The sequence below is a fragment of the Euprymna scolopes genome, chromosome 41 (assembly GCF_053919585.1).
Source record: "Euprymna scolopes isolate OS-2025 chromosome 41, ASM5391958v1, whole genome shotgun sequence".
Lineage (NCBI taxonomy): Eukaryota > Metazoa > Mollusca > Cephalopoda > Sepiida > Sepiolidae > Euprymna > Euprymna scolopes.
Window position 1 is genome coordinate 46007502 of NC_136522.1, and position 14986 is coordinate 46022487.

Here is a 14986-nt window from a genome sequence, read left to right on the forward strand (position 1 = left end):
GAAGAAAAAGTTTAAGAAAAATGAAAAAAAAAAAGAAACACATTCTGCAAATATCAGTTGCACTTTAAGTGTGTGACACCATCAACACTTTAATGCTAAGATCCATATCAACGTCTCCCATTGAGGTCATGTTTATTAGTTGCCGTCAGCTCATCTAAATCTGCTTTTAGTCACAACTTGCATCTGTGTTAAACTGGAAACTGTCCGCAACCGTTACAAATTCAAGACGGTCCACAAACTGTCCCTAACTGTTGCAAAACTTATTGCCACTCTTTAAACTACCTGTAAACTAATTCTAAATATATCTACCTTTATGTCTAGTCTTTTGTCTGCCACACCTTGATTAACAATCCAATTTTAGTTTCCTTTATGTATGTTGGTAAACAACTTCCAATACCTTTGTTCTGCTGATAAACTTATTTCATTTTTTTTTTTTTCTTTTTTTTTAAATATTTTTCCTCTTTTTTACTTCTTAACACGAGGGAAAGAGGGCGTTAATAGTGTCGCACTGACAATCATACAAATATGACAAGTTTAGTTCACAAGTGTGGTAATGGATATAAGACAGATTCTTTTAAATTTAGCTAAGTGTAGGAACATGAAGAGTTAACAGTATGAAGGCCACAGAAAGAATTGTTGATAATTTCAGAATTAAAGTGATAATTATAGCTAGACTCAACCCACAAATTACAATAGATTAAAACTAAAAAAAAAACTAGCAGGAAAGCAAGACATCGATTGGCATTGAACGAGGATGATTACTACATGTTTTTGTTTTTTTTGCTAATAATTTGTTTTACCGCCTCCTTTTGTTTACATATGATAAAAATTTCTTCAAAATAGAATTTATTTGAACTTTTGACGGAGTGATGCCTTCATAGCCCTTAAAGATGTACTCAGAGATTTAAGAACACTTCCATTGATTAGAAAAAAATCCGGCATTGTGCATCACTAATTTTTAAGAACTTTCAGAAAAAAGGGAGACAAATCAAGAAGATCCTATACAAAAATATTAAAGTTTCACCTAAGTTTTAGTAAAAAACAAAAACACATTGAATTAAAATAAAATTGAGAAAATTCTAATAGCACAAAATAAAACATTCATTATCTGTACATTTACTGAATTAAAATAAAATTAAAATTCTGAAATTAAAGTTGTCATATGAAAATGTATGAGCTTTAAATTAATAGTTTTTAATAAAAAAAAGAAAAAGAAAAAAGTCACACACCTTCCAATAATGATTATTTTCATATGACAATTTTTATTCATTTCAGAATTTTAAAATTTTATTTCAATTCGATAAATATATTTTATTTTTACCTAAAAGTTACGTGAAACTTTGACATTTTCAGATAGGGTCTTCTTGATCTATTTCCCCTTATCACCTTTGTTCTGAAAGTTTTTAAAAGATAATAAAAATTGTCCAAAATAACAATGCACAAGCGCCAATAATTCACTTAGAAAAATAATTTTTGCAACACAAATAATTGATAGTCATCATGTTAGTCCCCACACAGTATGAAGAAGAACCTGAAGTCCTACTTAACTAATATACCTGGTGAACCAAGTGCAAAAGAGACCCAAACAATTGCATTTAAGGGAACAACGAAGATACTCAAAAGAGCTCTCGGCTGGTTTCAATAAAAAGCAGGGTAATGTTGGCAGCTGGTTTGGCTGCCTCATACCCAACGTTACAATCTTCAAAGGAGTAAAATTTAAAAATGGCTACCACAGAATTATGGCAATGAACATTTGCAATACTTACTGATGTCTTTTTCTCTTTACAACGAAGATAGAACAGCATATATGCTTCGGAATCAAATACTCGTGAAGAACTCACTTCAGTAACCTGGAGTTTAAAAAAAAATTTCATTTTTCATTTCAGAAAATCCAATACAGTTTTTGCTGTATATCATACAATTTCAAGACTAGTTTCAAATAAATTTTAGAGTCATTTCTCAGAAGGTTTGAAACTAACCAATTTTTATTGGTTGTTCTGATTGAAAACAAAACCACAATGAACATGACTTAATTTGATTATAAACAAAAAAAGATAAAGTCTCTAAGTGTATTTCAAGAAATGAACCTTTTATTCAAATACAATTGTGTTTGCTTCATTATTACAATAGTAGAGCAACAACAATTAGAGACACAGGTAGGATCAAACAAGTGTTCAGACTGATCTGCTAACAAAAATTTCTATTTCAATATATTTCATCAACGTGTCATATCTTATTGATTGAGATTGTCGAACTGACTTCCTCATCTTGGTTGTTATTGTCACAAAACAAAAAAAACAAACAAAAAAAAACAGACAATTACAGTGTCATATCTTAGTTCAGCTTTATGCCTCTTTTGCTAATGGAGAGATATCGTAGCTATTTTAATTTTAAAAAATATTTATACTTATATTTTGTGTCAAGATTTGTACGTCTATATCTGTAGTGGTGGTAGAGTCATTCAGTTACAATGTAATGAAAGAATAGAATTAAAGTAATTTCAGTGCTTGTGTAGGTTAGCCATGTTTTAAAGCAACACATTTCAGGTGAAAACATTAATAGGTACTTATGTATCATCTCGAAATCAATAAATTCCAAAAATAACTAAAAAATCACCCAGTAGAAAAATAATTACAAATAGAAATACAATTTATTGTATTATCGTGCTTTATCGTAGGTTTTAATGTGGAAGAGTTGTGCAACCAATTCTATATGACAAACTGATTTATTAGTGATTTCACTATTTTGAAATCCTGATATCATCCAATTACTTCTCCTTTTGTTTATTATTGAAGTAAAACTTGCAATTTCCTTCAAAAACAATTTTCACTAATGATTAATTTTCTACTTTTATCATTTTTCATAATTTTTGAATATGTTACTACTTTCGACATGACAATTAAGATTGTGTGTAGTTGAAATTTGATTTGATATTATAAACAAGCACGGAAATTTCGCCACTTGATTCATAGAAAAAACATTTGCACCAATTATTTGAAGTTATTCCAAAAACACTCTTTAGTAATGTCTCTAATGGGTTTCATTTAGACTAATACATTTCACCAACATAGGTTCCATCATAAATTGAGCAAGACAGCCAATACAGAATGGAGAATCTCATCCTTCAAGCATATGTATGGTCTCTGGAGTAAGATTATCTTCTTCCTCACTTTTTCTTCATTCATTTCTCTTTGATCATTAGATCTGTTTCAGTAGTGAAAACTATAGACATGGATGCATATAAGATAAAATAGACAGGGAAGAGACTGCTACAATATAATAAAATTAACTAAGGTTGCTTATTTTTAAGTTTTTTTTTTTTTTTGCTTTGTTTTTTTCTTCTATGGAAAATTTTAATTTGTAATATTGGACTATTCCCTGTGTAATTCAACTTCATTGGTCTGTCCTATTCCTCATTGAAAAAAAAACATTAAGTGAAACCATTTCATTTACAGAAATAATGATGGGACAATTCCAATAGTCTTCCTAATTCTGATACAATTATGGATTCTGATTCTGTGATAAATATTTATAGTTATTGAATTTTTTAATTTTTCAAATTACCGTATATGTGTATATATTTTTGCAAATGTAAAAATACACATGGGGGAAGGGGGGATGATCTATAGAGTTTAGTTTTACTGGTTGCTTAAAATCAATAAATATTTTAGTGCCATCAATGGAAAATTAAGTTTTAAACAAACAAACAAAAAAACACTTAAAAGAACTGTGTTTGACATTGGAAAATAGGCACAAAGTTTTCTGAGATCCCACAAAGTCTTTTTAATTCCCGATTTTGATTAATCGTCCCAACACTAATTAGAAATAAGGGTGCTTGTTTGGATTAATACACAAGTGAAATATGTCAGTTCAAAATAAAAGTAAAACTATTTGATATATTAGGCAAAACTATGTGTGTGCATTAAAAATTATAAAAAAATTAAGAATTTTAATGAAAATCTACTTTTAGCTTGTGTCTGTCCCACTTCTTGGAAACTACTAAGCTGATCTGGCTGAAATTTTGTATCGACCTTTGTTATGCAGCGAACTAAGCGTTTGATGATTAATAGGGGTTATTACTTAAAAGCAAAAATTAGCACAAATTCATTGTTATTCAACCATCAATTTGGCATAAAGCACTCATTTTAAGTTAACGAATTATAACTGTTTCCAGCTTTAATGGATTTTTTAGTCCAGTTGAAATTTTATTAAAATTCTACTCAATTTTCCGTAATTTTTGGTATACACAAATAGTTTAATCTAGTTTTCTTGTGATGTTATTAATTTTATTTATGCATTAATATAAACAACTATCAAAACAAGACAAATGTTCACTTCTGAAGATTGTACACAATACATTGTGAAAAGAAACGCAAGTGGTGGGATTAAGAGGTAGGAAGCATAACTTACCGAACTATCATTCATGCAGTACCAAGATTGGTTTGAAGGTCGTACATATGCAAAGTAATGACCGGACGTACATGAATGACCCGTGTGAACTAAAACAGCATATAACTTGTACATTATCGGATCGCCCTGCAAAAAAAACAAAACAAGCAGAAAAAGAGAATTTACTAAATATATTTACTAAAATAAATTTACTAAAACGAATTTACTAAAATAAAATTTTTTATTAATATAGAAAGAGAAGACTGGTTTAGTAGTTAAATACAGTCTTTCAAAACAAGTAAATATCACGAATTTTCATCGAATGTTCTGCTCATTTAGCAGGCTGAGAGCAGACTATATGTTTCCATGAAGAGTGGCAATTGAGAGACATTTGTAAAACCAAGTAAATTTATGACGGTTTTTGGTGTGATACATCATTAAAAACCCAGTTGCTTGTGATGCAGAATCTATTGATCCACACTGATTAATTGGAATGCAAATCTGTTGAGATCGGCATCTTTTGATTGCTTGTGATTCTTTGCTGCTGATGCTGCAGCATGTCCACGATTTAACTGTTACGGTCAAAAGCAGAAAAATATGCATTCCACAAAGTAACTTGGTGTTTGTAAAAGGAAAATCTCAGCCTATCAGATACCTTGCTATCCTCTCGTTTGAAACCAAGTAGTTTGAGGATTGACGAGAAGTCAGCAATGTCTATGGCCTGTCCGAGGCTATCATCAGGAACACTATCTAGGTAATCTGCCAGCGCTCCTTCAACATGAATTTCAAAATCAACTAAAAAATTCAATAAAATCATGATCCAATAACAGAAATGTTTTTAATTATATTTTTACTAGAATATCTTGTCCTTTTCTTTTTCCAGTTTTAACAACTAGTTTTCCATGTTTAAGCTTAACCATATTACTTTTCATGCTTGCATTTTTCTATTGTAATATATGTACACACACACACACACACACACACACACTTATTGTGAATCTTAAAAGACTGGTTATGTTCTAATGACTTCAGAGTAAAATTAAATCTGGACTACCAGAAAATGTGTGCAGAAAAGGAGACTTAGAAGATGTTGGCCTGTTGAAAAAAAAAAAAAATGGATGAGATAGTTTTTGGATTAGTAGATGCAGAACAGTAGCAAGTCCAGTTCATCAAGGAAGGCCAAGGAAAACATGGTAAGTGATAAATATGGGGAAAATGGATAAATAAAAAATTGGCTACAGATAGGTTATTTTGGAAGTCAATTTCTTCAATCCATCCAATGCACGTCAGCATATAAAACGAACATTAAACTGAATAGAAGTGGATTTTTCTTTTTATTTAAGGAAATCTTCATATTAGCAAGCTGCTAAATTAAATTAAGTAAATAAATAAATTGTAGCAAATTGCATTAGTTAATTGACAATAACATTGTACAATAATAACAAATAAAAATTGGCTAATTAGAATCAAAGTTTGATTTGTTTGCTTATAAAATCCAACCAACATAATTTTTAATATTAGATGAGACTGTAATCTTGTATGGCTGCTAAATGTAGTCAATAACAAAATTGAAAAATGTCAGGATCCTGGCTACAAAGTATTAGATGTAAAAAATTGCTGGCCTCAATCTAAAAGCTTCCATGAGAAAGTATGTCTCACAATGTCTCGACTGGTACAGCCACATCATTCGCTGAAGTCATATGAAAGACTGTATTCCATGATGGCATAAACATGAACATGGGAGGTCACTAAAGACACGAAGGGGATCAGTTGATGATGACCCGATTCAACAGACAGGATAAGTTTGAACTTGTTCACAAAATGTTTAACCTCAGCATGAGATAAGACAAAAAACAAAAAAAATTAGATTGCAAAAAAAAAAAATACACAGAATTATTAAATGCAACAAGTAACATACCTGGCGAATACTCATGTAAGGCCTAAGGTTAAGTTTTTCAGGAAATGTGATATGACGGACAATCTTCCCAAAATATCGGTTATAATCAAACCTATAGAAAAAGAAAAGAAAAATCAAAATACAATAAAAAGTTGAAAAGAGATGCACAGTATGAAATATAATATGCAATGTTCAACCTATCATTATCTACGATACAGTAGATTGTGTTTTATAACTGAATTTTTATGAAGTACTTTACTGGTTATACCAGAACCATGGTGTAACAGTTAAAGTACTACATAAAATTCGGCTATAATAGACATCGTTTGGATAGTTGATACAAAGAATACAATTGCAAATTACTTAGAGCTTCTACTAGGTCATGGCTGATGGAACAAGATCATGCTCCCCTTCCGATTAAATAAAGAGTTCCATTCAGAATTCAGTGCAAATTCAAGTGTTAAACAAGATACACTTGAAGAGGGTCAGAGTTTACATCTGCCAAAATATTGTGCAAATAACACTCAAGACAAGAACAGTAGTCGAAATGATCCAAATACTAGTTGCCCCTCAATCACCTATCCATTCATTTTACTGTAGAAAAATAATTACAAATAAAAATAAATGTTATCATGTGGAACAGCTGTGCGACCAATTCAGTATGATAAACTCCTTTGACTTAAATTAAGGGTCCTCCATTTTAAAACAGAGTGTAATTGTGGTGGAATCCAATCAAGGAAAACAGTTACCTTTTCAGTTGAATGGTAAGTACATTGGAAGGTTTATGGATTGAAAACCTCTTCTCTGCTATCACTTTGCGTTGACACCTGAAAAAAATCAAAAATACTTTAACGTTTAAAATTATCATTAAAAAATAAAAACATTTTCATCATTCGCAAAAAGTTAAATATCAAATGTAGCAACAAGTCCGGAGAACATGTTTACCAGAAAGAACAGTTGGAAATAAGTCATACACCATTCACTAGGACTATGCAATTCCTACAACTACATACCTAGAAAACATCACTATTAAACCTGACAGAGATAAGAAAAAAAAAAAAAAGAAAAAAACCTTAGAAATTAGTGTCTCCAAGGAGTTAAACGAAACTGAGAGGTAAAAGATAATGAAATACCACCGTCTTATGTACAACATGAAAAGAAAAAAGAAATCTAAGGAAGACCTCCATTCCCGTAATTATAAAAGCAACCGGATTCATGAAAAAGAATTTCAAAAACAACCTGGCAAATATACCCAGTGAATCAAGTCCAAGAGATACATACAATTGCACTTAAGGGAATGGTTAGAATCTTAAAATATCTCTCGCTTAATATGTATAATATAGCAGGTGAGGTACTATAGATGTAATATTTAGCGATTGTTGAAAGCCAAACAATGTGATTTTAAAAAAATTATTTACTTTTAAAGCTTGAATTTTCAACAAAAGGTGTTATGAGCATAAGCACTTTTTTTGTATTATTTGGATTCTTCAGACTAAAGTATGTGATATGAGCATAAGCACTTTTTTGTATTATTTGGAATATTTAGACTAAATTATGTGTTATGAGCATAAGCACATTTTTGTATTATTTGGAATATTTAGACAAAATTATGTATTATGAGCATAAGCACTTTTTTGTATTATTTGGAATATTAAGACTAAATTATGTTTTATGAGCATAAGCACCTTTTTGTATTATTTGGATTCTTCAGACTAAATTATGCGTTATGAGCATAAGAACTTTTTTTTATTATTTGGATTCTTCAGACTAAATTATGTATTATGAGCATAAGCACTTTTTTGTATTATTTGGATGCTTAAGACTAAATTATGTATTATGAGCATAAGCACTTTTTTGTATTATTTGGATGCTTCAGACTAAATTATGTGTTATGAGCATAAGCACTTTTTTGTATTATTTGGATTCTTCAGACTAAATTATGTGTTATGAGCATAAGCACTTTTTTGTATTATTTGGATTCTTCAGACTAAATTATGTATTATGAGCATAAGGACTTTTTTGTATTATTTGGATTCTTCGGACTAAATTATGTGTTATGAGCATAAGCACTTTTTTGTATTATTTGGATTCTTCAGACTAAATTATGTGTTATGAGCATAAGCACTTTTTTGTATTATTTGGATTCTTCAGACTAAATTATGTGTTATGAGCATAAGCACATTTTTGTATTATTGAGATTCTTCAGACTAAATTATGTATTATGAGCATAAGCACATTTTTTGTATTATTTGGATTCTTCAGACTAAATTATGTGTTATGAGCATAAGGACTTTTTTGTATTATTTGGATTCTTCAGACTAAATTATGTATTATGAGCATAAGCACTTTTTTGTATTATTTGGATTCTTCAGACTAAATTATGTGTTATGAGCATAAGCACTTTTTTGTATTATTTGGATGCTTCAGACTAAATTATGTGTTATGAGCATAAGCACATTTTTGTATTATTTGGATGCTTCAGACTTAATTATGTATTATGAGCATAAGCACTTTTTTGTATTATTTGGATTCTTCAGACTAAATTATGTGTTATGAGCATAAGCACTTTTTTGTATTATTTGGATTCTTCAGACTAAATTATGTGTTATGAGCATAAGCACTTTTTTGTATTATTGAGATTCTTCAGACTAAATTATGTGTTATGAGCATAAGCACATTTTTGTATTATTTGGATGCTTCAGACTAAATTATGTATTATGAGCATAAGGACTTTTTTGTATTATTTGGATTCTTCGGACTAAATTATGTGTTATGAGCATAAGCACTTTTTTGTATTATTTGGATTCTTCAGACTAAATTATGTGTTATGAGCATAAGCACTTTTTTGTATTATTTGGATTCTTCAGACTAAATTATGTGTTATGAGCATAAGCACATTTTTGTATTATTGAGATTCTTCAGACTAAATTATGTATTATGAGCATAAGCACATTTTTTGTATTATTTGGATTCTTCAGACTAAATTATGTGTTATGAGCATAAGGACTTTTTTGTATTATTTGGATTCTTCAGACTAAATTATGTATTATGAGCATAAGCACTTTTTTGTATTATTTGGATTCTTCAGACTAAATTATGTGTTATGAGCATAAGCACTTTTTTGTATTATTTGGATTCTTCAGACTAAATTATGTGTTATGAGCATAAGCACTTTTTTGTATTATTTGGATGCTTCAGACTAAATTATGTGTTATGAGCATAAGCACTTTTTTGTATTATTTGGATTCTTCAGACTAAATTATGTGTTATGAGCATAAGCACTTTTTTGTATTATTGAGATTCTTCAGACTAAATTATGTGTTATGAGCATAAGCACATTTTTTGTATTATTTGGATGCTTCAGACTAAATTATGTGTTATGAGCATAAGCACTTTTTTGTATTATTTGGATTCTTCAGACTAAATTATGTGTTATGAGCATAAGGACTTTTTTGTATTATTTGGATTCTTCAGACTAAATTATGTATTATGAGCATAAGGACTTTTTTGTATTATTTGGATTCTTCAGACTAAATTATGTGTTATGAGCATAAGCACTTTTTTGTATTATTTGGATGCTTCAGACTAAATTATGTGTTATGAGCATAAGCACATTTTTGTATTATTTGGATGCTTCAGACTAAATTATGTGTTATGAGCATAAGCACATTTTTGTATTATTTGGATGCTTCAGACTAAATTATGTGTTATGAGCATAAGCACATTTTTGTATTATTTGGATGCTTCAGACTAAATTATGTATTATGAGCATAAGCACATTTTTGTATTATTTGGATGCTTCAGACTAAATTATGTGTTATGAGCATAAGCACTTTTTTGTATTATTGAGATTCTTCAGACGAAATTATGTATTATGAGCATAAGCACATTTTTTGTATAATTTGGATTCTTCAGACTAAATTATGTGTTATGAGCATAAGGACTTTTTTGTATTATTTGGATTCTTCAGACTAAATTATGTGTTATGAGCATAAGCACTTTTTTGTATTATTTGGATGCTTCAGACTAAATTATGTATTATGAGCATAAGCACTTTTTTGTATTATTTGGATGCTTCAGACTAAATTATGTGTTATGAGCATAAGCACTTTTTTGTATTATTTGGATTCTTCAGACTAAATTATGTGTTATGAGCATAAGCACTTTTTTGTATTATTTGGATGCTTCAGACTAAATTATGTGTTATGAGCATAAGCACTTTTTTGTATTATTTGGATGCTTCAGACTAAATTATGTGTTATGAGCATAAGCACTTTTTTGTATTATTTGGATTCTTCAGACTAAATTATGTGTTATGAGCATAAGCACTTTTTTGTATTATTTGGATGCTTCAGACTAAATTATGTGTTATGAGCATAAGCACATTTTTGTATTATTTGGATTCTTCAGACTAAATTATGTGTTATGAGCATAAGCACATTTTTGTATTATTTGGATTCTTTAGACGACTGCTCTTATCTCGAGTCATTCTTCACAACATTTTGGTCGATGACTTTCAGGTGTATCTTGTTGAACTCGGGAATCTTTCTGCAAAGACTCATGGTATAATGGATAACATACTTGGTAAAATTCAGTTTAAAGTTACATTCTTTTAGAGGTTGAATGTTCAAAATACAATTACAAATTACTTAAGATTTCTACCCAGTCATAGCTGACAGAATGTGGGCATGCTACCCTCATGGATAAACTAAATAAAAGGATTCTGTTTGAAATTCTGTGCAGATGCCCGAGTACGATAATATATATCTGAAGAAGGTTGGAGGTTACACTGACCGAAACGTTAAATATACATTCATGTCTTTATTTTTTTTTTTTTTTAAGATTTTATATGCATATGGACATAGATCAGGTGGTAACAAATAAGGCTGGAGTGCTACAGGTTTTTATTTCGATTCGGATGGCCATCCAAGTTTTTTTTTTTTTTTTTTTAATCATTACTCTACATTGGGTGCAATATAATAATCAAAATAGTATTGGCTCTATAAAAATAAATATGAAGTCTGCATAAATTAAAATATTGTATTTAAGCGTATCTTATAACTGGGTCATGCCAGGTGGCCACTACTATTATATTGGGTACAATATAATAACCAATACAGATTGGCTCTATAATAAATACAAAATCTGCATGAATTAAAATATATTTACACATTTTATGATCACCGAGAAATGCCAAGCAGCTTGCTAGTATATATATATATATATATATATATATATATATATATATATATATATATATATATATAAAATACTTAACTAATTATTTAATTTAGTACTTTAACGGTGAATGCTCTGACAAACTTCAAGTACTTGTGCCCCCTCGACATAAATACCCCCAACAAGCAGCTAAATCCCACCCCTTCACGGTAGAGATCCCTAGATGTAAGAGAGCCTTCTACTCCAGTATCTTCTTCCCCAGAACAGCTAGACTTTGAAATTCCCTTCAGAGTCCCTACTTCTCCAACTGTACTGACATGCAGAAGTTCAAGTGTAACGTGAACCGACATCTTGCTGCCCAACTCCCTACACAGTACCCATGATGCTTATGTCCCAGATAGTAGCCTCCTACAACAAAGTGGCAATATGCCTTGTTTGGGGTGAAAATGTAATAAATATATCAGGAATGTTGATGATTTCTAAAGACCCCCCCCCCCACCACCAATTTTACAACTTAGAAGGCCATTGCTCACTCATAATACCTAAAATAAAGTAGAACCACATTGTGGTGGTGGTAGTACTAACGAGTGTTAATCTACAATACCTTATATCATATCTGCACTCAATTTTGACATCAAATAATGTTACTGTATTGGGTGTAAATAGAAAATTAAGTTCGCTTACCTCGTACACATGTAAGAATTATCATGGTCTAATACTTCAGCCGTAACATACTTTTCAAATGCACGTTCTAAAGATGGAACGTTCTAGAAGGAAAAAAGAAAAAAAAATGACATTAAAAAATAAATACAAAATAATAAAAAGGAAGATCTGTGGTCATCTTCATCAAATGTTGCTACAGCAATGTCTATCATATAAAGATTGTGGAATAAGATCTATATTTAATTTTTCTCCCTTTATATCCAAATCTTAACTCTTTATTTTTCTTGAAAATCATTTACACATCTGTTTCCAACTTGTAGCTGGTTGATCTGAGCTTTGAACCGATTGCCATAAAACATTTCACATGATTAATTGCTTCAGATCGAAACTTTTTTCATCCTCAGTCATGCTACTTTTGGAACACACTGTTCTCTCACAACTCATTCAATATAACTAGAAAGAATGAAAAAAGAACCAAAACAAAAAAATGAAAGTCACCAGAGACTAATTGTTAAACCTAATTCCATCATAATTTTTACTAATTCAATCTCTAGTCAGTAAATATTACAGCATTGTCTTACCATAACCAGTTTGAGCCATAAAAAATTAGAATATGTAACATTTGTATTTCATTTTAGTTTTAACAAGACAAATATTTTCTTTATAATCTATTCTATAAATTCAGTTGTTATGTAGTAATATTAGCGACTACAGATGACCACAGTATTAGCAAGAGCTCACGGTTTATGAGTTTGGTTTAATAGCTCAGCACTGATTAGTGCAAGCATTCAACATCTTTTCTGGCTTGTCCAATCAGAGGTCATCTCTGAGGCAAGCTAAATACATGTTAGAATGACAAGGAGATACATCACACATCGTGGCTACAGCATCTGTGTATGGTACACACATATGATCTCTTTTCTCTTCAAATAGGACTCCCTAACTTTTTAGCCTTTAATCATGGCTTTATTCTATTAACACTCTTCTCTCATTTCTCTTTTACGTAACAAAGAAAATCAATCAAGTTTTTTTGGGTTATTTTTTACATGGGGGTCACCACTTATCAAGGCCCAAAGGTCACTCAGAGATAAGGGTTATTGCGTGTACAGTAATCAATGAGATAGTATTGTAGTAATCATTAGTATTGGAGATTTGATAGGGTGTCTTACTTAAGGGGGCGGTTTGTCAGGAATTTCTTTATGTTGGACTTGAAGTCATCCAAGTTGTAGTCAGGTGGGAAACAGACAAACGGAAGAGAGTTCCACAGTCGTGCACTTCTGAGAAAGAAGCTTTGCTCATGGAATCTACGTTTGGATTTAGGCACAGATGTTGTAAATGTTAGAACATGACTTTCTATTCTATATTTGACGACCATGATGTGATCGTCTGTAATCACTAATGTACTGATAAGTAACTTTATACAAGTGTTATTTCCATCAGAAGGTAATATTAAATAAGCAGAGAAACGTGACAACTCAGACATGTCCTCCCTGTTGACACTCTGCATACATAAGAAATGTGCAGTGTTTCCAAAGACTTTATCTCTGGGTCAGACCATAAGACCCTAACTTCAACATCTGTATACGATGCATACATGACTTCTTTTCTCTTCAAACAGGACTTTCAAACTATTTGTCTTCCTCTATAATCATGGATTTATTCTATTACTTATTTTTTCTCATTTCTCTTTTCCATGCATTTAACCAAAGTTCCTCTTTCTTGGTCAGAAAACGGCATTGACAACTACATATGGCTCGAATCAACCCCAAGCTTCTCTCTTTGAGCGCAACAGAACCCCCATCCCTCAACCTGGCCCTCGGTTCGAACTTAACGAGACACATAATCTTATCAAGGCTACCACTGGCATCAACACCTGTGTACAGTACACATACATGAAGTCTTTTCTCTTCAAACAGGACTTCCTAACCATTTTTGTCTTCGTCCATAATCATGGAATCATTTTTTTATTAACACTCTTCTCTTTTCCATTTCTCTTTTACTGACCGAAAAAAACTTACTTGGAAAAAAAATGTTAGAATAAGACTTTCTATTCTACAGTTATACTTACTTTAATATCTAAGCTGATATCCAGATAAGGGTCGTACGTGTTGGATTTCTCCTTGCACTTCATGCATTGAACTGTAATGAAACAAATATTAAAAATGTAATACATTTATATATAAAGTATTAAAAATGTAATACATTTATATATAAAGTATGGTATGTGTATATGTTAGCATATTTATATGCACAAGATTCAATAAAACCAATTAACCAATCATTAAAAATTTTGGAACACAGCTACTAAGTATAAGGTGTCGTAATGTAGAACTATTTAATTTCATGAAAAGCTTGTGAAATTTTTGATATCTCCGATTTGTGTGAAATCTTAAAAGGTATTTGACATCAATTAAGAAATATTCTCCAAATTTCTTTTGAGTATGTTTGTACTTATGCAGAGAATGACCAGTTTTTTGTTTTTTTGTGGGACTGCGTTGGCAGCTTATCTAAATCGACGGAATATGGTGAAATGCTCCAGCAATGCTGCAGATGACAGTTAATAAACTGGAAGAAAATATTAGTTTTAATCGTGCAAAAATTTAAATAATTTAAAAATAAATTTTGTAAAGTCATCACAATAGATCTAGTGGGTTTGCAGATTATGCAGTCACCAGAAAAAGTTCTTTCAATTTGCCAGAAATGGAAATGCAGTAGGAAATGCTGAACATGTGCAGGAAAATACATTAAAAAAAAAAAAAGTTTTAATAAATTCTCTGCATAAGTACCAGTATTTTAAATTCCCTTTTTGTGGCAATTTTTTTTTTAGAAATCTTATTAAAAGCAGCAGTAGAAGTCCTA

The 14986-nt window shown here is 30.6% G+C and overlaps 1 protein-coding gene across 2 annotated transcripts in view; it reads right to left on the bottom strand.

The window, feature by feature from the left end:
- The window catches only part of LOC145266505 (uncharacterized), a 94925-nt gene that overhangs the window by 49651 nt on the left and 30288 nt on the right, over positions 1-14986 (bottom strand). For both annotated transcript variants that reach the window (XM_080122237.1, XM_080122238.1), the window contains exons 8-13: positions 14196-14266; positions 12149-12231; positions 7036-7113; positions 6308-6398; positions 4411-4536; positions 1767-1850 (exon numbers count right to left, since the gene is read on the bottom strand). In XM_080122237.1, the coding sequence (XP_079978363.1) occupies positions 1767-1850; positions 4411-4536; positions 6308-6398; positions 7036-7113; positions 12149-12231; positions 14196-14266 (533 nt within the window). The remainder of the gene's footprint in view (positions 1-1766; positions 1851-4410; positions 4537-6307; positions 6399-7035; positions 7114-12148; positions 12232-14195; positions 14267-14986) is intronic.